Genomic DNA, 24,698 nt, shown 5'->3' on the forward strand with positions numbered 1-24,698 from the left:
GCAGATCGAACCACATCAGGTACTTCAACCAATTCAAAACAATCCACACTCAGAAGGCAAATGGGGAAGGAGGGTAATATAAACTTAGTGGCCGAGGTTTTCATCATCATCATCATCATGGTGGTATATTCATACACCAAGTGAGAAGGTTGGGATTTCATAACATACTCTCCACGGTATGGTTGCACAGCAGATCGAACCACACCAAGTACTTGCAACCAATTCAAAACAATCCATACTCAGAAGGCAAATGGGGAAGGAGGGTAATATAAACTTAGTGACCGAAGTTTTCATCATCATCATCATGGTGGTATATTACAGTGGTCAATGGGGGAGCAACCAGCTGGGTTTCAGGCCATGATTGTTGCAGCAAGCACAAACACACGCCTAGCTAGCTAATAGTTGCAGGAACTAATTGGGACCCCAGCAGCTGAGGTACATGACGGTCCTCAGCCCCTCCTCGGCCTTCTGCACTCGCCGTTTCTCCGCAACCGCCGCCGCGGAGGAAGGAAGCTGCTTCTTGCCCTGCGAGACGGCGGCGCGGGCGCTGGCCTTGGCCTTGGCGGCCCTGTGGATGGACCTGAGCGCGTAGTTCCAGCGACAGAGTCCGACCTGGTCCTTGAGCGTCTCCACGGCGCCGACGCTCATCGCCACCATCCAAGACGCCTTTGCTGCGCCGGCCATATCTCTTCTCCTTCTTGCTGCCTAGTGGACTAATGGACTTGGAGTACTGAAACAATCGGAGCTAATGCTTCTTCGTGATGCTTCTTCCTGATGCTTTGCTTGTGTTGATGAGAGGAGATGGGAATTGGGACGAGGTTATATACGGGCGGACACCAGCAAAACAGCTGGCCGCGGGCGCTGGTTTTCCAGGAAACCGGGTGCTTTCAGAAACACTCTTTTGCTTGACTACGCCGCATCTATCTCTATCGGCCCGGTGCAGTGGGCAGTGGCACGTCAGCTTGTCGTGTTTATTAGCGGCGCATGGCACCGGAAAGTGCAAACGGAACCTGGCAACGCGCGAGGACGAAAACGAAGCCAATAAGAGAGGAACACGTGGCTGTATAGGTTATGTATTTGTAAGGTATCTAACATTGTCTACCAAGTAATGAAGCGTATTCACCGGCCGCATTAACTTCCAGAGGCAGCAGATTTCTTGTCATCTTCGTCTCCCCCAAATCCCCAATTAGTACTCACCATTTCAGCCATGGCCGAGCTGACTAGATAGATTCCTGCCGGCAGCGATCTCCTTCGCCCAAGCTCCACTGGCTACCGTACTTCTTGCTCGTGTTGCTCCAGGTGCTAGCGCGCGTCTTCTTCTTGCTCTTGCTGCTCTAGGTGCGGGCGCGTCGGTGAAGCGGCAGCGTTGCTCGGATTCCGGCGCGCGTCTGTGGCGGACGATCCGCGCGGTGCTGTCACGAGATGGGCGTCCGGCGCCAACGCCAACTCCACAGCGCCGTGCTCTTGGCCCGGCGTCGCGTGCTCGCCGCCGACCGATGGCCGCATCGTCGCCACCTACCGCCGACGTGACCGCGGCACGCGAGGCGACAGGCCGCTTGCTCATGCAACCTTCTATCCCGCGCGGGGCGCGGCCACGGAACGTCGTCGAGTGGCTCAAGGACCAGCTGCAGCAGGAACACTGGGCGCGGCCGCAGGAAGGCCGGGCGATCAGTCGCGGTGATTGGTTCGAGAACCATCGGTCGCAGCCTCGCAGGCACGACCACGGGAACGCCTTGGATTGGCTCAAGGACGCGCCGGCAGTGGGAACACTGGGCGCGGCCGCTGGAACGCCGGGCGACCGGTCGCGGTCATTGGCTCGACGACCTTTGGCCGCTGGCGTTCGTCCTCCGTCCAAGCTCCAAGGCTGTGAGCTGCTCCGGCCGCCGTGCTCCTACGCCTGAGCTCTAAAGCCGCGAGCTCTCCCCCACTCGAGTTTCTCCAGCGGCTCCTCCGGCAGAGAGCTCCAATGCACGAAGCTTCTTCACCCGGTGTGTTTATTCGCGGAGCTTCTCTGTCCCACCTGCACCTCCGGGCCGAGCTGCCGAGCTCCAAGGCCACGAGCTCCTCTACAGCCGTACTTCTCCTCCGCGAGCTTGTGCTGATTTTTCTCGAATCAGGAAAGAGATTCATATGTATGTTCTTCTCTGGAAGCTCTATTTGACTCACTTTTACTTCTTGATGGATTCTACCACAACTATTTCTAGTTTATTTCCTGATAGATTAGTATTGGTTTTAGAGCCAATTATTTGGTAATTGCTAGGTTGTCACAAGGCATGCCTCATGCATGTTCTTTCTTTTCTTTATTTCTTCGTGATTTAAGATTCTCTCAATTTCTCTTTTGATTTCAGGATTAGTGAATATGCTCTAAGTGGTGGATTCTACCACAATGTCTTTTAGTTTATTTTCTGATAGACTAGTAATGGTCGAATGAGGTGGGCCAGATGTTTAACAGCAGACACTCCACATTAAGTCCAACCCATCCGCACCTCACTCTCCCACTCTCTTTCGTCCTGCTTAAGTTAACTGCCGACTTTTTGCTAATGATGCAAGTAGTAATATAAAATGAAAATGTCCGGGTGGTAAAAAAATGTGATTTTTGTACTAATTTAACTTCAACATTTATTATACTTTTTTGTACTAATGGTACAAATCTTTACTATTATATTGGAGTTGGTCGTACGTCATACAACGCGTTTGGTGAAGGAGATTAGGATCATCTGGACCGTTCAACATAATATCAACTCCTCCGCTCAATATCCATCCGTCAGATCCACTCCTTGCCGTGTTACGGTAGGATTGCTGGAATCACGTGAAAGCAAAACGACCAGATCTGAGAACCACGGCACAAACGGAATATTTGAGGAGTAGTTGATGGCAAATTAATTATCTTTCCAAAAATACTCTCCACATGCCACGCATTGCATGTCACCCTCCCTCCCTGCTCTCTCTACAGTAATTTCTCTGGTCATCTTCTCCCTTGTTTCTCCAATCGTCGGCGCGGCGGCAGTGTACTAGGCTTGGATGCCTCGTTGGCGAGAACGAGGGCCGGCGGCGGCGGCTCTCCGGCGAATAAGCAAGTCCGGGCGGAGGGAACCGGGGGCGGCCGAGCGGGTGCGGCGGCTCGCAGAGTCGGGGCGAGTGTGGCGGCTCGCAGGCGCGGCGGCGGTGGGAAACCGGGGCAAGTGCTGCGGTGACGGCTCGTAGGCCGGCGTGGCGGCGAGAATCAGGAAGGGCGGAGGCGGAAATCAGGTAGCCGGTCCATGTCCACTCCGAATTGGCCTCCTTCCCCATCCGATTTGGCCTCATTTATCTCGGCGGCGGAAATCAGGTAGCCGGTCCATGTCCACTCCGAATTGGCCTCCTTCCCCATCCGATTTGGCCTCATTTATCTCCAATTTTGCAAGGTGAGATGAACTGTGTTGCATATGCTCCTGTTTACTCCGATTTTGACCAGGGGATCTGCTGTTTATTCAATATGATTAGAGAAGAGCACATATAGCCTATGGGCCAATGTATCAAGGTGAGATAATTGCATAACTTATACATGAGAGATGTACATATATTATCATGAATTAGTAGTTATTACTTTAGGTGAATCATGTCTTGCCTTCTCCGATTCTAACCTGAATTAAGTGTGATATACGGGTCACTGTCATGTCTCCCATTCCGGGACCGCCGCGCCGCCACCCCAAGGCTCAAAGCTGCACCATCAAGATGACGTTGGCTGGCTCATCCGCTGCTACCACATCGGCATCGATACCTACTCCTTCCAATGGCCGCGATTTTCAGCCGCATTCTCTCTAATATATCCTACATATATTGTTTAGATTGATTCATGCGTTAATTCAATTCAATCATGTCTTGTTCTGTTCGTTTGCAGGCGATGAGGTGAGCCTGCCATTTGCTTCCTGCTTCCCTTCCATACACAAATAATTGAGATGGGATAACGTAGATCCAATTCAATATACAATAATTTTCAAGATATTTATGTCTGACCATATGGGACTGTGAAGACCCTAAAAGAATTTTGCCTGCTGAGCTACTTGAAGACCAAAGCAATTACACATGGAACGTTTCGTATATGTACTTTACCTTGCCTAATTTCATTTGTTACAATAGACTGTACTGTACTAGAATTTCCATTTTATATCACATGGGTGGGGTTCTTTCAGCCATATCACGCCCTCTTAAGTGTGCCAGATGGCTGGCTACCGGAATAATGTAAATTTTGCCCTACCTTGAAGTTTATCCTGTATGTCGGTGATAACGTGCGTCGTCATCCTCTCCGGAGAATGGTGCATGAAGATATCTAAAAATCTTCATGCATCATCTGATTCAAATTTATGTTTGTTTAAGTTTGCATACTTTATTTTTGAAACTCACTCAATCGGGTAGCGCATGTTAGCTATTACATCTGTTGTTCTTACATTTCTTGGAATTGCTTTGTTTTACTTGCCTTAGATCATTATTTATTATAGTACTTCTATAGTTATTTTGGTGCAGGGTCTATAACTTCCTTTATTTTTTTCATCAATGCAGCTATGAATTACCATTTGATGTGATGCTGACAAGTTATGACATAGCCTTAATAAATTAAGACTTTCCTTTCAGAAATTCCCTGGCTCTATGGTGATTGATGAGGCCAAGGGTCTTAAAAATCCATCAATTCTATGTGAAACTGCTGCTTTGTTTCTAAAATGAATCACTTCTTAACCGGGGACTTGCATGACTCTGATTACAACACTTATTCTGCATTTTCTTCAGGTACTGTATAGTGTCTTAAAGGCCATTTTACGATGACAAGGTGTCTACCACTAGAAGGCATTCCTATCCAGAACAAACTTTCTGAACTATGGGCATAGATGCCCTTCTACATGCTATCCGTTGTCGGGCCACTCGATGAGCTTCTTTCTATTTGCAAGGAAGCAGGTGATTTGCGAGCAAGTATGTACTCACTCCGGTCCTTTTTAATTGACACGGAGGTGTTCGCTGGCATGCATGCAATTAGCGTCTGTGCGCGTCAATTATTGCAGACCGGAGGTAGTACCTTCATAATATTATAGAGGGATCCATCTATAGCTCTAATCAGTTTTTAGAGTGACATTCTTTTTGTGCCTTCACAAACAAATTTAACTTCCACGTGCGAAAACTGCGTATTGTGTGCTTTGTAGGTGGTTAATGCCCCGAGCATAACTTCCCCTTGCACAAAACTGTGCTAGGGTGTGTGTCATTTTGTGCAGGATATAGAACTACCTTTGTTTTTGATAACATATTCTCTCTTAGGGGATCTTGCTTCCCAAACCTTCTTGAGCCCCCTATGTTTATTCTCTTATCTTCTTCTTTATTGATTTGTAGCAATATATTTTGATTTTTTTTTGCACAAACTGAGGACTAAATCCGTTTTATAATACAACTGAAAACAATCACATGGTTGCCAAGGATCTGATAGTGAATTGATCAATACCTTTTTCTTATCTTTGTTGAGCTACTTTTATTATTACCAAATACCAACGCAACAGTTCCTTCAGTATCCAAGTACATAAGAATGAGAAGTGACCCATACCACCATTGCGCCATGCTTGCTTGAGTGTAGTATTAGTAAAGTTCAGAGTTTCCATTCTGGATAGTCTTAGAGGTTCCCTGTGTGAATGGCTTAATGGATTTTATGTGTGGATCGTGCTGGGGTTGCAGCAGAATCGAGGCCGCTGTTTAAAGGAGGCTTGCGACAGTGAGACACCGATGAAGAAGTGTGCCCATGGCTTTTTTCCTAACTCGCCAAGATGGGGGTTTGGTTTTTGTTCATATTCTTTTTGAAGTCCACATCATCTACACCAGCCCCATGACGTGACAATCAAGCGACACAATTATTTCCAAATGCATGTTCCTATAGAGTATTTCTGATCTTCAAGTGCATCATTGTATTTCTCATTATCCAAATACATGTTTGAGTGTAATATTTATTTATTTTCCAAATGCATGTTCTAACTCAAATAATTAATTTCGAGATACATCCCTCGCATTTTATCCAAATTTTGTAGCCTGCAGATCAATAATATTTGACTTGCTATCAAGTTTAAAAGATTTTTGAAAAATACAGTGTGAAGTTTCGTACCTATTTTATCAATATGTCCGTTGCACCTAATACTCAGTTGCTTTATAGAAAGATAATGAAGTGAATAAGGAAAGGGCTGAGGAGCACAAGGAACAAACCTCAGTATAATATATAATGAAGACGGGATAGGAGGAGCAATGACATCCTCCAAGCTAACAAGGTAAGAGTTAAGACATCAACCTGAATTCGTAGCACCAGTAATTATATGAGCTGAATTTCTAGGACTAGCTTGATTGCAATTAAGATAAAATCATGCAGGTGCACCTTCATTTTGCTTTGAGTAAGTATATTTATATGTTTGTGAATGTGTATTTATTGTCACTTTCTCGATTACATGATAGCGTCAAGCATCCAATGGACTTTTCATGTTCTAAAGAAGCTCAATAATGGCATATATACTTGTATACCAAGCTAGAGCACATTTGAGGTCAGTGTTAATATTTTTGGATCTACAGAGAATGTGTGTACAAATGGTATTGAGCTGGTTGTTCCTGTTCAGTTGGACAATCCGGTGGACAATGGCATGAGGAAGCCACATGATTTAGGCGAAGCGTAACGGACGGACTCTCATCCTACCATCGTCACACAAGCTTGTACTACTACATCAAATGGGCAATATATATGAAAACTATTACATGAGACAGTTTCCAAGTGAAATATTAATCAACAAGATGTAATTGTTCCTGGCAACGACAAATGGGAATACAGAGCAAGATCTGCTCACCGAATATAAGGGATTAACATGTTGCTTTCTTCTCAGAGAGAGATATTTTTGTAAAAAAAGATTGATAGAGCTAGGAACAATATAATCCAAGCCATCTCTTAGCTGCTTTGTGATGCTCCAAGCAACGCGCTTGATTGTGAAACTACTCAGAATCTTTGTATATTGATCTTTTAAACATCTTCCATGTGTACTTTTAATCGTAACAACATTATTGCTCTTGGATGATGGTTAGAAACTGAAGAATATTTTTTTGGTACACAAACTCATCTATCATGCAATAGAGTTGAAGACAACACACTGGCTGTTGTACAAGAATAATTTTGAGAATATCAGTGACTAAATCTTAATCAATATTGTAGAAAATATTTAGTTATGTACTTGATTCTTATGCATTTGACATTGATTATCAAGATACTTCAAGCAAAGTGATATTTCTTTTAGATTACTATGTATCTATCTCTTTTTATACATGTTTTTTATTCTTTCATTATGTTTACATATAGGACATTTGCATAGAACTAATTTTTTTTTAAGAAAACCGTAGCAACGCACGGGCATTCAACTAGTAGTACAAAAATGCGAGTTTGTGCTAATATAAAATGTTCGGATGGTTAACAAATGTGATTTTGTATTAACTCAACTTAAATATTTTTTTCTAAACATCCTTCATTATAACACGTGCAACACGATTAACTTTGTGTTACATCAAGGTTTAATAAGCATTTTCTCGTTGATAACTATCCATGATTATCATGAATTGGCTGATCGATTTGATAGTTTAATTGCATTGCATGGTGCAGCCATGCGCATGCAGTGACAGGAGCGGAGAAGAAACAGAGTGGGAAAGGTAAAGAAGCTGTCAAGTCACGCGACGAGACCAGAGTGCCGACCACCGCTTGCATTTAAGTAACAGGGTAGAGCAGACGCGTAACTATCCTGCAGCATGGCAGTAACTCCTCGCTCAGTATCGTACGACGGCGGCCCTTGTATACAGCTGCGTATGCCTGGTGCGGATATGAAATTCCATTGCGTATTGAGCTGACGCTATATTAGCTACTAATCTCGCGGCACCAATAGACGACGCAGATTTTGACCTCGCGCGTTGCCAGGTCCCAATCGGCCGGGTCGCGCATGGCACGGTTTTGTCCGTTGCGACCGTTCCAAACCGGCAGAGTCGTCAAGATAGGAATGGTGACCCGACGGAGAACGTTTGTCAGGATGCAATGAGCGCAAATAATTTCTCCTTTGATCAAGAGTTCAAGACTTTTATCAGATCTTTGACAAATAAAAAGATGTTGTATGCATATTTTTAATGCAGAGTCTGAGGATAGTACCTCCATTTTAAAAGAAAAAAAAAACGAGTTCAACAGTCGGCACAAGTTATGTTTCAAGAAAACACTATCTAATTTTGATTTCATGCAGATTGTGTTGTTACAAATGTATCTGCACATTGAAACATTGATATAGACATACATTTACATTTAGATAAAGTTATCATACTTAATTTGGAACAAGGGAAATACGATTTCTTCTTATGTGAAATTGCTTTAGAGCATCTCCAATAGATGCTATGAAATACGGCTACCAGATGCCTAATCCTAGAAACCGTGCAATTTTTTTTTTTTGGACGTGACCCAAAAAATCCTATCCCGTGGCGTGTGCCATAAGATCTAGTCGCTCACGCACACAACCAACCGTCCATGAAATTTCCCTGCCAACTGCGACCGCGCAGCGCCGACGTCGATTCCCGTCGCCAAAGCCCCTCCCCGCCGCCACATGCGTAGATCCGGCCTATACCCTCTGCCACGGAGTCCCATCACGTCGCTTTGCCTCAATTGTGACCAAAACATCTGAACCCTAGCCCTCGCCGCCGTAATGTCTCCTCGTTGCCGTGCCCCCCACCCCCCAAGCGATTGACCTAATTTCACGGCGTGCGGGCGCATTCATCAGGAAAATTCGTGGCCAAAATAGAGCCGACGTGGAGTTCTGGCCACCCCCGCCACGATATGAACTTCCCCGATATCGAGTCTCGGAATAAAGCCGAGATGGTCGCTCCGCAGGCGTTGCGTCTATCGCGTGAGGACGCGTAGTACGTGTTCCGTCGACGATCGACGAAAACAGTGATAAGTGGCTGGACATCCTCCTCACTACCGACGAGGACATCGATAGCGGTGAGGGTAGTGAACTAGTGATAGATGAATGTGAATAGATTATTGTTGGCTTGTGTTGATGAACACCGGTCGTTTTATCTAGTTTGTCTATCTAGAGTATTGATTTGTTCATGTTATCTAGTAGCCGGTAAATATATTTCTAAATTTGTCAAACTAGTGTCGATGAACTAGAGTTGAATATGTTTCTGAATGTGCTTCTATGTTTTTCTAACTATGTACTTGCTTTGTGGTGCCCTATTTTAAACTATCTAGAAAACCAGTGGCCGGCTGTGTGTCCTAGTTTACGACATATCGAATAGCTGAATGTTCTTGTTGTGTTAGTGGATACTACTGACTGATCTATATGAACTCCACGACTTATGAAGATTAGGTAAGTTTCTTTTTGCTTGTACTTGCGGGGATCAATACTAACGGTTCTTATTTTTTTTTTATTCTAAACATTTTTGCTTATTTACCTACTATTATTCGCTATATATAAATTGTTTCACTGGTTTAAAATAATTTTAATTAGTTTTTCCTATATCTAACAACATTAACCACATGTAATAACATAAAGTTCATTTTGATACAATACAGTTAGTTATTTTTTCTCTAAAAGGAGGATTGCCCCTAGCCTTAGGATTGAATGATACACACAACCATCGATCGGATCTCTTATCATAAAAAATTAAGCAAAACAGCAAAGTAGTTGTACTTTTCATAATAGTTATGTTATTCTTAGTGTTTCTTTGATACATCTCAATGAACAAAATTATTTCTATTACTGAGAAAAGATGTAAAATCATACATTATAATTTGTTTGTTTCTATTTAAGTGGCTTTAAATATCTTGATACATGGGAGATGACTATACGGTACATGAGTCTAACAAATTTTGAGTGTACAATATGATTATGTTACTTGGTTGTAAGAAATTCGACATTCTAGAATGTTTGAGAGGTCAATAACAGTTTACTCTAGCCCTCGCGGGTAGTGACAATAAGGAGCCAGTAAATTACAATCTCCTTAGGACCCCCCAAGCACATTTTTTTTCGAAATGGGGATAAAACCCTGCTTCTGCATCATGATGATGCACACGGCTATTTATTAAAAGAATTCAAATTCAGTACCGTGTTACAATTTAGGACCCCCAAGCACATAGTGAGACTGATGCAGAATAACACGTGTTCACTAACTCGCTGGCACTCCAAGCAAAGAGCGATGCATGAATATGACTTAAAATTAAAAGAAATAAGTGATAGCAAAATAAATTGAGTAGTTGATATGCATTCATATGGGCATCATGTCCTATCATTTAAATGATACAACACATCCCATTAATACTCCGTTGGAAACGAAAAAACTTCTCAAAACAAGTTTATCACTGTTGTTGTTGTTCCGTGTCAAAGGCCGTGTGGGCCTCCCGCTCCGCGTCAACCATGAACTATGTGTTCATCGCTGCGTCGATGACATCCTCGTTGGTGGCATCGTTCTCGTAGAATTCCTCGAAATTGTTGGTGTCGGGATGTCAGGACACGGAGGTGGAGACAGAGGTGGAGGCGGTGGCGGAGGAGTCTGACCGCCGCCGGCGCAGCTCAGCATGGCGAAGGGGGTGGCTAGGTGACGAGGCATGTTTTGGTGGAGGTGGAGAGAAGGATTGCCGGCAGCTATGGTGGCGATAGCGAGCGGAGGCGGCCTTTTATAGCCGGTGGTGACGCGGGAAGAAGAGGTGGGAAAAAACGCGGGAAGCGGCAGGGGAAAATGTGGGAAGCAGTGGAGAAGCCGCGCGAAGATGCGCAAAAATGCGGACGATAACGACGTGGAGGAGACGTAGCGCCGACGGGAGGTCTCGCCTGCACCGTTCTAGAAACCATCATCACCATTAAGACAAAGCTACAACACTTCAGTTTGTGTCACTGATGAGACTGGCCCGCCACGCGCGACACGGTTTTTCGTTGTGTCCGGCGCTGGCCCCCAATATCTTCAATATCTCGAGGATGAGCTCAGTGCGCCGGATATTGTATTGGGCCACGCCGGATATAAAAAGGGTTTTGGAAGCGCGGCTTGAAACAGTCAAACGTCCAACTAGTCCAACGAATTCCAAATCCTTTCAGAAAACGCTTTAGAAGACCCGGCTTGAGATGCTCTGAATACTCGGAACCAGATCAAAGCAAATGGACAAGCAAGGAGATGGTAAACTCAGCTAAGTGACTGAAATTTTCATCATCATCATCGTGGTGGTATATCACAATGGGGGGCAACCAGCCAAGTCTCAGGCCAGGCCATTGCTGCAGCAAAACGCCTGTACCTAGCAGTTGTCGCTACTAATTGGGTCCCCAGCAGCTGAGGTACATCACCGTCCTCAACCCTTCTTCCGCCTTCTGCGCTCGCCGCTGCTCTGCCACCGCCGCCGCAGAGGCGGGAAGCTGCTTCTTGCCCTGGGAGACGGCGCTGCGGGCGCTGGCCTTGGCCTTGGCGGCCCGGTGGATGGACCGCAGCGCGTAGTTCCAGCGGCAGAGTCCGGCCTGATCCTTGAGCGCCTCCACGGCGCCCACGCTCATCGCCACCATCCAGGATGCCTTAGCTCCAGCAGCCATCTCTTCTCCTTCTTGCTTGGTTGGTCGAGAGTGGAAACTGATTTCTGATCGCTATGTGCTTGTATCAAGTATTGGAGCGAGTAGTGATTCGATGCTTGTTGTGTTTGGAGCGATGAGTGCGAGTAGAGTGGGTTATATATACTGGAGACCTGCAGCAAAACAGGAGGCTGCAGGCGCTGGTTTTCCAGGATACCGGGTGCTTCAGAGACACAACTGTTTAGCTTGTTTACGCCGCACCTCTTCGCTATCGTCTCGCCTTTGTTTATTTGCGGCAGATGTGGTCAGTTTTGTCCCTTTCAGCCATACCAAGCCGGCAGCGATAAGATAGGAGTGACGCGACGAGAACGTGCGTGAAGATTCGATGAACATAGGCAATTTAGCAAAATGAATATCTAACTTCGATGAACTTTGCTGAGGTGTCCATGTCTCTTGCTAAAAAATCGCTCCCCCACTTGTGGGCGGCTCCGGAGGGCACCCCAAACCTAAAAAAGGCTCAGATTCCAGGCTCATCTAACAGCCGCTCTCGAAATATTGAGTTAATACGTGGTGCAATACTTAATCCTACGTCATTTTTCTAGATGAATTTTTTTTAACGAGCATTTTTTTAGATGTAATCCTAATCAATTGATAGTACGTGTATTTGTAACTGTAATGGAGTTGTTGCACCAAAAGAAAAACAGGTTTAGATGACAGGTAGTACCGAAGAAAAGTACTCATGCCGTTGGATTCAATAGAAACTTCCATTTGAAATTGCATCCTGGAACTATTAAGAAACTACAAAGAAGAATATGAATTTAGTGCATCATATAACACTTGAGCATGCAAAGTATTATGAAAATTGTAACTATTGGTGACATGAAAAATAAAATGAACAATATACTTGTTGGTATATTTCTTTCGAGCAGTTGGCATTACCGCATTAGTTTTGCCTCTTCAATCAATGGTGAATTGGCTGCTACGTACTAAAAGCATAATGATTGAATTCCGACAATACTACGGGAACATTCAAGTAAATATATAATATTATTAACACAAGGACTCTCTTGTGCTAACTTTAGCTTTCTCATACCGATTTAACTTGAGATGTTAACCGCATGTTCAATTCTTCGGGTGCTAGTGAGACCTTAATTTTTGCGATGGTATAAATACAAATGTTCAAATACATGATCTTATCATTTTAGTGTTTTGCACGCATGTACAAGCAAAAACATAATTAAAGATACTTGTGTTGTTCACGAATCATGAAAACATCTAAAATATTCATTTTGTTGTGTTAATGAAAATCAACTTGCATGTGCTTGATTATTGGAACATCAAATTGTGTATATACTGTAGGCCTAAATATTATTCTTTGTCGACCACTTATGTTGCCGTCATCATTATCCTCCAACATCCCCGCAAAATAAACTTAACCAGATTAAGTTTACCAATTCAATTTAAAACTTGGAGACAATGATTAATTTAAGTGGACCATGTCCTTGTTTTATCCATCACATCGGGAAAGAGTCCAAGTTTGTAATAAACTATGCAAAAACAATCATGTAAAAATATATAAAACAAATGAAATAGCTTTGCAGACATATCTTTTCATCATAATCGTGACGCATGTCATATATACAATAGATAAAGATAATAAATTAAGAATAAGTGGTTACCAATTAATTATTTAAATTTATTAACTTTACTATCTCAAAGAACAAACACCAGTAGGAAAATATTTTTTGAGGTTGTTGATGATGTGAAAAATAGCCTGCTTGTTGACATAATCTTTGAGTTTGAACTCTGACAAAGTCAATCCTTTGGTTTCCTGAACTCATGTGGATGTGGAGTCAATACTAATTTTTGTTGTCTAATTATACTAAACATTTTTATTTATTTTTATTACTTTTACTATATATAAAATTAATTTCATTGATAAAAGATTTACTATATGTAACAACGCTAACCACATGCAATAACTTCAATTTCATATGATACAAAACATTTTTATCTCTTATAATCAAAATAAAATAACAACAAAATAATTATATTGCTCACAATAGTTTGTTATTGTCAATGTTTGGTGGGGACATTTCAATGAACTAAATTATTTCTAGTACTCACCAAGTATAAATAGACACTATAATATATTGGTGTCTATTTCAGTACCTTTAAATATATCGATACCTTGGAGATGGCTATATGATATCTGCATCCAACATATGTTAAGTGCAGATTTGTACACTATGATTAACCAACTTAGTTACAAGCACTTCACCATTCTACGATGTTTGAAATATCAACAACTGTATAATCTTGCCTTGGCTACTCTTTACAATTAGGATGCAAGTTGCAGCAGCTAACTCGCACAGCATGTTATAAGTATTAAAGAATCTTTAGCTATTAATAAAATGCCCTAATCCCTTTCTAGGCTTTATTAGCTCGCTGCTTCTCTACCGCCGCCGCTACAACATAGCTTTTACTAGTACAAAAATAGTTATTCCAAAAAATAAAAGAGTGAAGTCCCCCTTTTTACTCTCTAGTTATGCATTTCTGTCAGTAATTACCCCTCCAAGTTAAAATTCGTGGAGATTACCCATTTTAAAATGTTTCAACCGTTGTTTTCTGATACGTGTCCATTAGGCATGGTGTTAGGTGATAATCAAGGTCTAAAACTATCAAGATGATAGTGAGGAATGGTACATATGGATTAATGAAGTATGAACATAATCGTTCAAGAGTCCCTCCGATATTAACATATTGTGTTGCTCCACATAACTATCCTATGTAACCGTAAGAAGCAAAATGCTAAATTGGGGCTAAACCATGTTTAAAGACTCCTAAATAGGATATTAGTAAAAGATTCACTAAATGGGTAATATGAGTCTCACTCAAAGGAGCCGAAACGGTTATGACATCTGCAAGGAGGGGCACCTATTCCCAAAAGACCATTGTACGCATTGACACATCCAAAGGGTGGCCAAGGTGGTCCATGGACCACCATGGGATTTTCACATAGCCTGTATATTATAGCAGAAAAAAATTATATTTATATGAAAAATTACACTATCTCGCCAACTTAGAATGTTGAGCTAGATCCGCTACTGATTTGTACGAGAGATGTTTGGATATGGTTATCATACATATTCAACTCTATTTTAAATCATTTGGGATGTACATCAAATTCAGAAATGGAATAGTCAGTGGAGCCACTTGTAAACATGTAGAGGACACTTTTGAGTTGGGATATAAAACGCCAACATAACCAACATATTCACATAACTCATACTATTTGTAATCTTCACGATTCTTAGACCCAACATAGATTTCAGTGTAATTTCAATTTAAACTCTTAACACATAATTTCATTTTAAACATATTGTAAAACGGGAAAGAGAGTGCGTGTTTGGGACAAGGCGGTTTTGCACTCAGGTGTATATGCTTCTGATTTTTTAAATAAATTGTAGACATATTTTGAAATGTTAAAAAATTCAACAAAAAAATATAGCATGAACATATCAACACTCTATGTGCTCGCAAAGTCGTTTCTCAAAAAACCTATATTTTTGTGTCATACTAAATAGATAAAATTTGGTGCTAAAAACTCTCTTCATGAGACATTTCTTTAACTTTTTTGACCAGAATAAAAAAATCCATTGCTCGCGAAATAGTTTTGCGTGTGCAAATAGAATGTCAATATGTGCGTGCAAATTTTTGTTCAGAACCTTTTTAATATTTTGAATTTTTTGTGGTGGGTCCAAAAGTGCATTTGGAGAATGTATGTGTGTGTGTGTGTATAACAAAGTGCAACTTTAGCTAGGAGATTGAGTCAAAATAATTTCTAGTTGGGGCTTGTCCCACCGTCAATATGTTTGTGATTGTTGTCCTTGATTTTGTGAACACCTAAATTACTTCTCACTCAAATCAATAATAAGTGTTCGATATTTAGCATTAAGTTAATAAGTCTCACAAATTTAGTATAAAAGTTGTAGTAACTACTAACTTAATACTAAATCCTTAACACCTATTATGGATCAGAGGAAGTACTTTTTTAGTTTTTTGCTTCCACTATCTTAGGCCAAATTAAGTTGTGATTCAGTGGTTTATAGAAAACTTAAAATAGGAAAGGAAACTAATATGTGACTCATCCGGCCACTCTCATGAAGGAACTTCGAGATGGATTTATTAGGGTCAGTTGACTAATAAAAGTGGCATATCAAAGGATTTGAACGCTTGATCCCTGACAAGAGAGAAACTAAATCGACCGATGATCCCTTTAGTTATGATGTCAGAATTTATAGTGTCGACGTTCAAACACAGAAGATGTTATCATGCCAATGCAGCAACCAACAAAGTTCATGGTGAGGAAATTCACTTTTCACAAAGTAACACCTCCACTCCAGTCACCCCTACGTGCATGCCACCCCCTAGGATTTTATCTATGTTTTATTTCATGTTTTGCCCTCGATAAATTAAGCTTTTTTTAGTAAATTTTATTTTTGAAATAATATTTGCTCCGGTTCGCTATAGCAGCCTGATTCAAACAGACAAGCACTTTGATTTGCTTGTTTTTATTATCGCGGCCCAACTTAAATGGACCAAAACAGATTTGGGCTGGCCTCTGTAGATTTATTTTACACCCTTGTTTTTGCTTCACTGGTGGAAAAAGGGGCTTTGGTCGCGGTTCGCAACTGCCATTAGTCGCGGTTGCGCAACCGCGACCAAAGTAGCGCGACTAAAGGCCCCCCCCTTTAGTCGCGGTTCCTTACGAACCGCGACTAAAGGCCCATCCACGTGGGCCGCAGGCGAGCGCCAGGGCGGAGGACCTTTAGTCGCGGTTCTTCTGGCCAACCGCGACTAAAGGCCTCCGCAGGGTTTAGGGTTTAGCCCCCCTCCCCCTAAATCTGGTTTCTTTTTAATTTGTATTGTTTTATTTCTTTTGGGTTTTAATTTTGAAGGAGTTTCACATATTCTACGGCACTACATACATGCATATGAATGTACAATTTCAAACAAATTTGAAATTAGAACCAAAAAGAATTCAAGAGGAATATACAATATATATTCAATATCGGATGACCATATACAATTTTGAACAAGTTTCCATCCATAATTTAGTGCATATGAAGTTCTACGTCATCGTAATGGTGTTCTCCTCTAGGATCGATGACTTCCCTCGCCAACCATCCAGCTAGTTCCTCTTGAAGTGGTCGGAAGCGAGCTTCTGGACTAAGCGTCTTCCGGAGGTTATTCCTCATGATGTTGTTCTCACACTTCTGGTCCCGCTCATTGCAGTATCTCCGGATCCTCTCATAAACATAGTATCCACATAGATTGGTCCCCGGTGGCTGAATATCCCCAGTCGTCCGCACTGCCATTTTAAATTGTAGCTCTTTTTTTAATTCACCGACCTTGGTATCTACGAACCGTCTCCAAACCCTACGAGGCAAAGAAAATTAAATGAACAAGAGAGTTATTAATTAGTTACTTGATATTAGGAAATGATGAACGAAATAGGCCGATCGAGATAGAGCGCAAATGAATGAAAATAATTACTTTTGCATCATTTTTCCCATGTCGGCCCAAAGCGCCGGATCCATATTCAGAGAGTCGTGGACGAGAACTGAGGAGGTGTGAAATTGAATTACCATAAGAATCCAGTGGAACCTGCGGACACGATACATGCACAGTCATGCATAACTCATCGATTAGCCACATACCATGCATGGAGTAAACAAAAGAGATTGTGCTCAAGACAGAAACACTCACCCAAAATGGTAAGGAAATAGAATATCACTTTTGAGTTCCTGATTTGAAAGAAACCGCCACAGGTCTTCCTCCACGTCGTCGGGGTGGTTTTCTAACACATATGAATTAACGATTTGTGGGTCAATGAACCCAACATCATGGATGTTCCTTATTCGCATTTCCCGCTTCTTCATTCTGCATAATAGCGTACACAACAAGATAGTTAGGACAATATATATATATATATATATATATATATATATATATATATATATATATATATATATATATAGAGCCCAACTATTCTCGAACCCCCCTTAAGAGGGGTTCTAGAATAGCTATTCTCGAACCCCCTATTCCCGCTTAGCTTCTACTCCCGAACCGGACCCTATTCCCGCTTTGCTTTCTACTCTCGAACCGGCCACTCCACCTGGCCAGTCCACGCCCCCGCCCTGAACCGGTCAACCCACATCCAGATCCCTCACTCTGTTGCCCTCGACTCCAATCCCGTAGACCGGCGGCGCCCCGCTGCCCTCTCCAACCGATTCCGGCGACCGTCGGTGCCCCGCTTCCCTCGCCCACGACGGAAGACCAGATTCCAGGCGGCCCACGACAGCTCTTGCGCACGCGCCTCGTGGGAGGGAGCTACTGCTTAATTTGGCGGCGGTTCCGCGGGCGCCGAGGATGAGCGGCGGGGGCGGAGGGGGAGGGCGGGGCTCGTCCGCGGCGGCGGGGCCGGTTCCGGCGTCCGCGCGGTAGCTAGTGCAGGGGCTCAAGGAGATCGTCAGCCGCCCCGACGCGGAGATCTACGCGGCGCTGCGGGACTGCAGCATGGACCCCGACGAGGCCGTCATCCGACTCCTCTCCCAAGGTCCCGTCTCCCTCTGCCGTGCCTCGCACCTGCTCTTTTGCTGCACCCATAGTTTTTTGTGTTGTTTTTGTCCCATTGGTTACTAGTCTCTGGGTTGTGTCTGTGCGAAATGGATTGGAGGAACGTGCCTTCTTCGTTTTACCCCGCTGATTTACGGTGATCTGCTGCTCTGCTAATGGAGTTCGTCTCCGGAGGAGGTGCTGCAGGGCTAGTAGCAGCAAGACGTGTTCCTCTGTAGGGTGTAGAGTTTTTCTCTGTTGGGTGCACGCCTCTCATTTAGGATGGGGCTGTACGCTCTGTGTGATTTACTTGTGCTAGTTCACTGGACTAGTATTTTCTTGGCAAAGGATTTGATGCTTGTTAATTTTACAATTTTTTGTTGGGGGTGTACTGATTTTTAACTGTCGATGGCTTGTGTATTAGATTGATTATTTTGATTGATTAAAGTTTGAATGATCAGACTGCACATAAATAATTTCAGAAGCTCAGTCTTTTGATTTCACGAAGTTCGTTCCACAGTGAACTGCTAGTGCTTGTCTGGTTTTACTGGCTTTGCTGAATACTAGGAACACAAATAGCAGAACTTTATTCATGGAAGAGGTAGTTAAAATATACACATCTGGCCCTTCTCCTCCAAGCTCATAATCGCCTGTGCAATGGTATATCATTTGCTCATTATCTGCTTGTTGATATGCCTGTGAGAATCGGATATCTTTATTCATGAAAGCAAAAAAAAACAGTACAGAAGTTCAGTGCGATACGAAAAGAAATTCGCATCGCTCAGATTAGTTCAATTTCCAGTTTTTGGAGTTTGTTTAGGTTGTCTTATAGTTTCAGCTAAAAACAATTAAAAGTTGGTTCATTTTTGTGTCGATAAAAACATGAGAAAAGGTCAGTTAAGTTGGTTCATTCTGGAGAGTATGCTCTGGACAGTTTATAAATTCATATCGGTAGTTCACCAATTTGATTTGGGGCAGTTTGCCTATCCCACAATTACTAACTCACTCATGACTAATTAAAAATATGAGTTCGCTTGATTATTTCAAGCAGTGCACTAAATTCGCAGAGGCAGTTCAATTAGCAAAATAAGATTTAAAATGGTCGTAGTTCACTCCACAAGCAAATGATGGTTCTCTTTTATCTTCTTTGCATAGGCCCCATCAAAATGTCAATATTTCCAATGATGAGGCTCCAAAGTTTCGCTGCTTGGCTACAGTCCCGTGAGCACGCCATGCTGTTGGACAAGCTGCTGGACGCCCAGGTACTGCAAGTCGTTGCTGTTGACATGTAAAAAAGTGAAGTTCACTTTTATAAAAAATGCAAGTTAGCTTTTATTTAAAATGCAAGCTCGCCACATAAGCAGAAAAATGTGAAGTTCACTTTTATTTAAAATGCAAGTCCGCTTTTATTTAAAATGCAAGCTCGCTTGTCCACATAAGCACAATAAAGTGAAGTTCACTTTCATTAAAAATGCAAGTTCGCTTTTATTTAAAATGCAAGCTTGCTTGTCCACATAAGCACAAAAATGTGAAGTTCTCTTTTATTTAAAATGCAAGTTCGTTTTTATTTAAAATGCACGCTCGCTTCACAAAAATGTGAAGTTCGCTTTTATTTAAAATGCAAGTTCGCTTGTCCACATATGCACAAAAAGATGAAGTTCGCTTTTATTTAAAATGCAAGTTCGCTTGTCCACATAAACACCAAAATGTGAAGTTCGCTTTTATTTAAAATGCAAGTTTTCTTGTCTGCAAGGTTCATACAGAGTTTGTCTGCAAGGTTCACTACAGAGTTTGTTATATACATACTGCTATTCTTGTTTGGCTGGTTGTTTTGGCTGAGTTTGGCATAAGCTTAAAGAAAGTGTCATTTCAGATATGCTGCACCGGTTCTGGAAGAAAGAGCATGACTCTGGGTGCGAAAATTGGATGGACGGCTTTGTCGTTTTGGCTGTTCTAACCATCAAGCTCAAGTTTAAGTTATTAGGTATGTGTTTTCTGTAGTTATTTAGCTTCCATTTCCTTCTGTGGATTTCCTTCTGTAGTTATAGTCTGCCTCTAGGTTATTCTTGGAGTTGAGTATATATTTCTTTGCATAACCATGACTGCTTTTGGCGTTGTTTTATTTGAGGGAGAAGGCAGACCCCATTTTGTTTCCTGTCCGGCCTCTCCTTCTATCGCCGCACCGGTGGGAGACCTCCACTGCTGTAAACTCCCGTGAGCGCTAGTGTGAACTAGCGCCGGCGTGGACTCCCCAGAAAATTCAATTTGAACGAGTGTAGATTGAAGTTCACTCCGCAAATAAACTGAAGTTCAATCGGTACAAAATAACTCTAGTTGGATTTGTAAATAATAAAACCAACTCATTTCTATAAGACATAAAAAAGTTCATTCTGTGATCTACCTCTGTGCCCCCATACCTCCAGCGTGCTAGTAATACTCTCCGGGTATTTCAACACTACACTTAAGGTAATTAACTAGTGAACAATTTATACTTGCATTCAGGATTACATTCGAGGTACCTATTCTTATGTGTTTATACTCATTCTTAACGTTAAGAAAGGTCTATATGCTGCCCAGAGCTCTCTGTACAATTTAATTCTAGAGCAAAAAGGTAGAACTTTTCCAAGACAAAATAAACTTGATTCTGGGCAGTCCACTTTCAGTAAAACAAAACTTGATTTATTTGGGAGTGTATTTCAAAAGACTGGTTGGTTTTTCTTTTGGAAGTTCATATTTATTTTGTTAGAAAGTTCGGTTCATAATTATTCCGCATAGAAAGTCTACTTCTGCTCCCGCCAAGTTTAGTATTTCATGTGAGGTAGTAAAAATATTTACATTTGGTTAACGAGTTGGGTTAAACCCATTGCGAAGTTCGCATTTAATTTTTGGGAAGTTCTGTTGGTCCAATTCACCTTATTGTGAAATTTCTTTTTAAATTCGTAAGTTGGTTTCGCTCCAGATCTACTCACAGTTCACTTTGTTCAAAATGGCAAGTTCACTCTTTTTATTTTGCGGGAGTCCATTTCATGTGCATCATATACATCAGGGAAGTGCACTCCATACATCCCGGGCAGTTCACTCTGTGTTGTAAAATTTTAGAATGTTAAAGTAAATCATTGCACTTGCACATACCTGTAGTCTGGACACAAATAGGTATAGTTGTGACAGAGTTTCTAAGAAGTTGCTACCGAGTTTCTGTGCTCGAACCTGAAGGCAATCAAATGTTAGTTTCTTGATTATTACTAGTCTTTTGTTGGTCTCATCCTAGTACCAGGCTACCAGCCATTAAGGAAGGCCTCGAAGAACCCTCGGCCACCATCACATACACCAGCAGCAATGTCATGTCGATCCAACCATTACGGCGCTAAAATGGTAATGGTGAGTTCACTTTTGTAAAAGTGAAGTTCACTCCGCAAATAAAATGAAGTTCATTTAAACAAAAAATGCATATTGCTGCAATCTTGTTTTGATGTATAAAAGCATTGTATAGTATTTCGTTTGATCTTAACCATCTACCACTGTCTACTAGTATCCTTATGCTGCCTTTTTTGTTATATGTAAGGACCACTACTTGACTGAGCCTACTATGCTATATCTAAGACGTGTCATGATCATCCGGTAATACTCCATGGGGATTTCAACGCTAAAACTTAAGGTGATTATCTAGTGAACTATGCATATCCATTCAAGATTCCATTCCTGTTCCCTATTCTATGCTGTTATACTCATTCTTAACACTAAGAAAGATCTATATTTTGCCCAGAGCAGTCTGTACAAATTAATATCAGAGAAAAAAAGCAGAACAATTTGACATTTTTTTGCAACTAATTGAGCAGTACTAATCTCAAAAGTAGCTGAAACCTACAAAGCTTCACAAGCCTGCACTTGAGTTTGTGATTTTTATGCTAATAAGATCTGTGAAATTTCTTTTTTGAAGTTCACATTACTTGATTGGCGTAGTGCACCTTTTTCCATATGTGAAGTTTGCTTTTTTATATGACTTAATTAACTATCATCATAGTACCCACAAGCAGCATTGCAACAAGCTATGAGTTCTTGCGGCTGGCTCCTACGATTGTCACTGCAAGTCATGCTCTTCATTGCGTGAAGCAGCCGAGCACAAGTGCACAAAAAGAATAAAGGTGCGGAGATGAAGAGCTCACTTTTCCTAATCCGTGGAGTTCATTTCTCCTAATTCGTGAGGTTCACATCTCCTGCTACTTTACTTTAGATATTCTTGCTAGATGGACTATTATTTTATTAATTTTTGATAGTGTAAAGTTTCATGTGCATAAATGTAGCTACACTGGGGGTTCACTCGCGTATCCTCGAGAGTCCAGCGGGCTTCACATCGCTCTCTACAGCTCCATCTTTAGGTTTGTCAACTGTTGATTTCTACTTCTGAAACATTGTTCTGTCTCTTTTTTCTGTTTGTGTTCTCTGTTTCTTATGGAAAAAACGAAACCTGGCAAGTTCATTTGTACGGTGCACATAATAGCTTCGTGTTAGCCTGCAAACATTGCCGTCTCAGGTTCGTTTACTCATGTGTGTGAGTTCATTTTCTGGGCAAGTTCATTTTATTGCTGAAGTTCACTTTCTCTCTCTATTGAAGTAAGGTTTTATATTGCCGTGAAGTTCAGTTTATCCGCGTATAAGTTGAAGGTTTATTGACCACCAGTACTTGTATTAACTCTGATTGAAAATACTTAAAAATAGCAGTTTGCATGATTATTTAAAGCAGTTCACTAACGGTGAGGTTCACTTCAAATCCAAAGCTTTAATGTGTAATCAACTACTTACATGTAATTTTTGTTCTGTGCAATTATTGAGAAGAAGAGAGATGCGAGATTAATGGAATATTAATTGAAACAGGGGAACACATTAAGAAAACACATGCTTATTCTTGCTTGTTTTTACTGTCAATTTGATGCCTATTCTAGCTTGTTTCCCGTCAGTGTTCGCTTGAAATTTTGGTAGGTATTTTATTGCACATGAATACTAAACAAATCTTACTAATCACTCTTTGTTTTTAAATTCACAGGCTGTGAGGAAGTTGTAAATAATTGCTTGCTCTAGACCAATCAGGAAAACTCAACAACACACGTGCTGGAGATTGTTGGTGGATTATTTCTCAACGACGCCTTAGTGGAAGTTGGATAGCACAGGGTTAAAAAAATCCAGGAGGATTCTACTTGAGTCCAGCATTGTGGCGGCTATACGGAGCAACAGTTCACTTCCCAAGCAACAACAGCTTGCTTCCCACAGAGTAGCAGTTTGCCCCGGTACACACACTGAAGCTCCTAGCCCGCTGCATCGTCGAAGCCATCCAGCTCGATAAACCCATGCTTAGCTAGCTTGTTTGATAGTCACTGTCGCCCACAGAGGGAGTTCAGTGTCCACCACCGAGGGAATTCACATCGCTATCTGCTGCAAGCATGTGCAGCTCCATCCCCTGTAATGTGAAAACTGTGCACATGAGATTGAACTACACCAACTTCTGAACTGCAAAAGGTGGCTGCTTGTGTATTTCGACCTGATGATTTGTGAACTGCCCGCTATATGACTTCCAAAGTGCAGCAGGCCATGTGTATGTGCGAGTTTAATTCTTTAATTTAATACACATGCTATGTGTTAATGTTTTGTTTTGACAAAGTTTGGTCGAGTGCAGCACACTTTGCAAGTTCATTTTTTGACTTCGAGAAGCTCGTTTCTTGCATTCGAGAAGTGCAGGTGTATCTTGAGAAAAAAATTTGTAACCCTTTTTTCAAGGAGTTCATGTTTTCCTTCATTATCAGCATTTACGAGCAATACTCCTCTATTTGTCCGGAAGCTCTATTGTCTCTTCCTCTATACGGGGAGTTCAGTACACACATGTAAATGTGCAAATCACTGTTTTATCATGTTAGTTCACTACGTTTTAAGAGGGAGGTTCACAAACAATGTTTTGGGGATGTCAGTTTGCCCCATGTTATTTTGGTATGACACTTCTCTAGAAAAAATGGAACTTCAATTTAAATGCTATGAAAATTCATCTCAATCATACTATACACACTAGTGAAGTTCACCTAAAACCACTAGTGAAGTTTATGGAAGTTCACTTTGAACATGTAGGAAGTTCATTTTGAACATGCTTGTAATTTCTATAACCCGACCGGAAGTTCACAATCGGGATATCGGGAAGTTCACTTCCATAATCGAGTAGCTCATGTACTATATTTTTCTGGGCGGAAATGATACACATAGAAATCCTTCGTACGACCTCTCATTGCGCAAATCGACCGGAGCTACGTACAATTAGCACTAATATAACTCTACTAATACTCCAACACACCGCAATGCCGCATCTAATCAATCTGGATGAGCCTATTTCAAAATGTTCTTGTGTCGGTGTTATGTCCGCTTGTGTGTATTTCTAAAATTAAACTTAAACCGTTTAGAATTTTGAAAAAAGTTCAACATGAAAAAGTTGCGCCTAATCAATATCTTTTCAGCACAATATCATTTGAAACATTCCGACAA

At 41.7% G+C, this 24,698-nt stretch overlaps 2 protein-coding genes and 2 long non-coding RNA genes across 7 annotated transcripts; 2 read left to right on the plus strand and 2 right to left on the minus strand.

Annotated features, from left to right (window-relative positions):
• Nucleotides 1–264: 264 nt before the first annotated feature.
• Nucleotides 265–801, minus strand: LOC139835346 (uncharacterized). The gene has a single exon (XM_071825202.1). The coding sequence runs from the start codon at nucleotides 682–684 to the stop codon at nucleotides 412–414; it is 273 nt and encodes a 90-aa protein (XP_071681303.1). The 5' UTR covers nucleotides 685–801; the 3' UTR covers nucleotides 265–411.
• Nucleotides 802–3,675: 2,874 nt separating this feature from the next.
• Nucleotides 3,676–6,979, plus strand: LOC127337024 (uncharacterized). Of its 3 annotated transcripts, none has more exons than XR_007873605.1 (5): nucleotides 3,676–4,083; nucleotides 4,765–4,944; nucleotides 6,161–6,272; nucleotides 6,454–6,539; nucleotides 6,612–6,979. It is a non-coding gene; the product is annotated as an uncharacterized lncRNA (long non-coding RNA). The 3 variants fall into 3 exon arrangements; XR_007873604.1 differs by having other exon boundaries at nucleotides 3,676–4,077; XR_007873603.1 differs by having other exon boundaries at nucleotides 3,676–4,944.
• Nucleotides 6,980–11,176: 4,197 nt separating this feature from the next.
• Nucleotides 11,177–11,730, minus strand: LOC127337021 (uncharacterized). Its single transcript, XM_051363884.2, has one exon. The coding sequence runs from the start codon at nucleotides 11,580–11,582 to the stop codon at nucleotides 11,310–11,312; it is 273 nt and encodes a 90-aa protein (XP_051219844.1). The 5' UTR covers nucleotides 11,583–11,730; the 3' UTR covers nucleotides 11,177–11,309.
• An 8,325-nt stretch (nucleotides 11,731–20,055) lies between these two features.
• LOC127337025 (uncharacterized) lies at nucleotides 20,056–23,814 on the plus strand. Of its 2 annotated transcripts, none has more exons than XR_007873608.2 (5): nucleotides 20,056–21,557; nucleotides 21,742–21,834; nucleotides 22,201–22,382; nucleotides 22,461–22,555; nucleotides 23,221–23,814. It is a non-coding gene; the product is annotated as an uncharacterized lncRNA (long non-coding RNA). The 2 variants fall into 2 exon arrangements; XR_007873606.2 differs by having other exon boundaries at nucleotides 22,481–22,555.
• Nucleotides 23,815–24,698: the final 884 nt, after the last annotated feature.

The sequence above is a fragment of the Lolium perenne genome, chromosome 2 (assembly GCF_019359855.2).
Source record: "Lolium perenne isolate Kyuss_39 chromosome 2, Kyuss_2.0, whole genome shotgun sequence".
Classification (NCBI taxonomy): Eukaryota; Viridiplantae; Streptophyta; class Magnoliopsida; order Poales; family Poaceae; genus Lolium; species Lolium perenne.

Excerpts from the sequence above, each read along its gene's own strand:
- LOC139835346 (XM_071825202.1), bottom strand. The coding sequence starts at position 684 with ATGGCCGGCGCAGCAAAGGCGTCTTGGATGGTGGCGATGAGCGTCGGC.
- LOC127337021 (XM_051363884.2), bottom strand. The coding sequence starts at position 11,582 with ATGGCTGCTGGAGCTAAGGCATCCTGGATGGTGGCGATGAGCGTGGGC.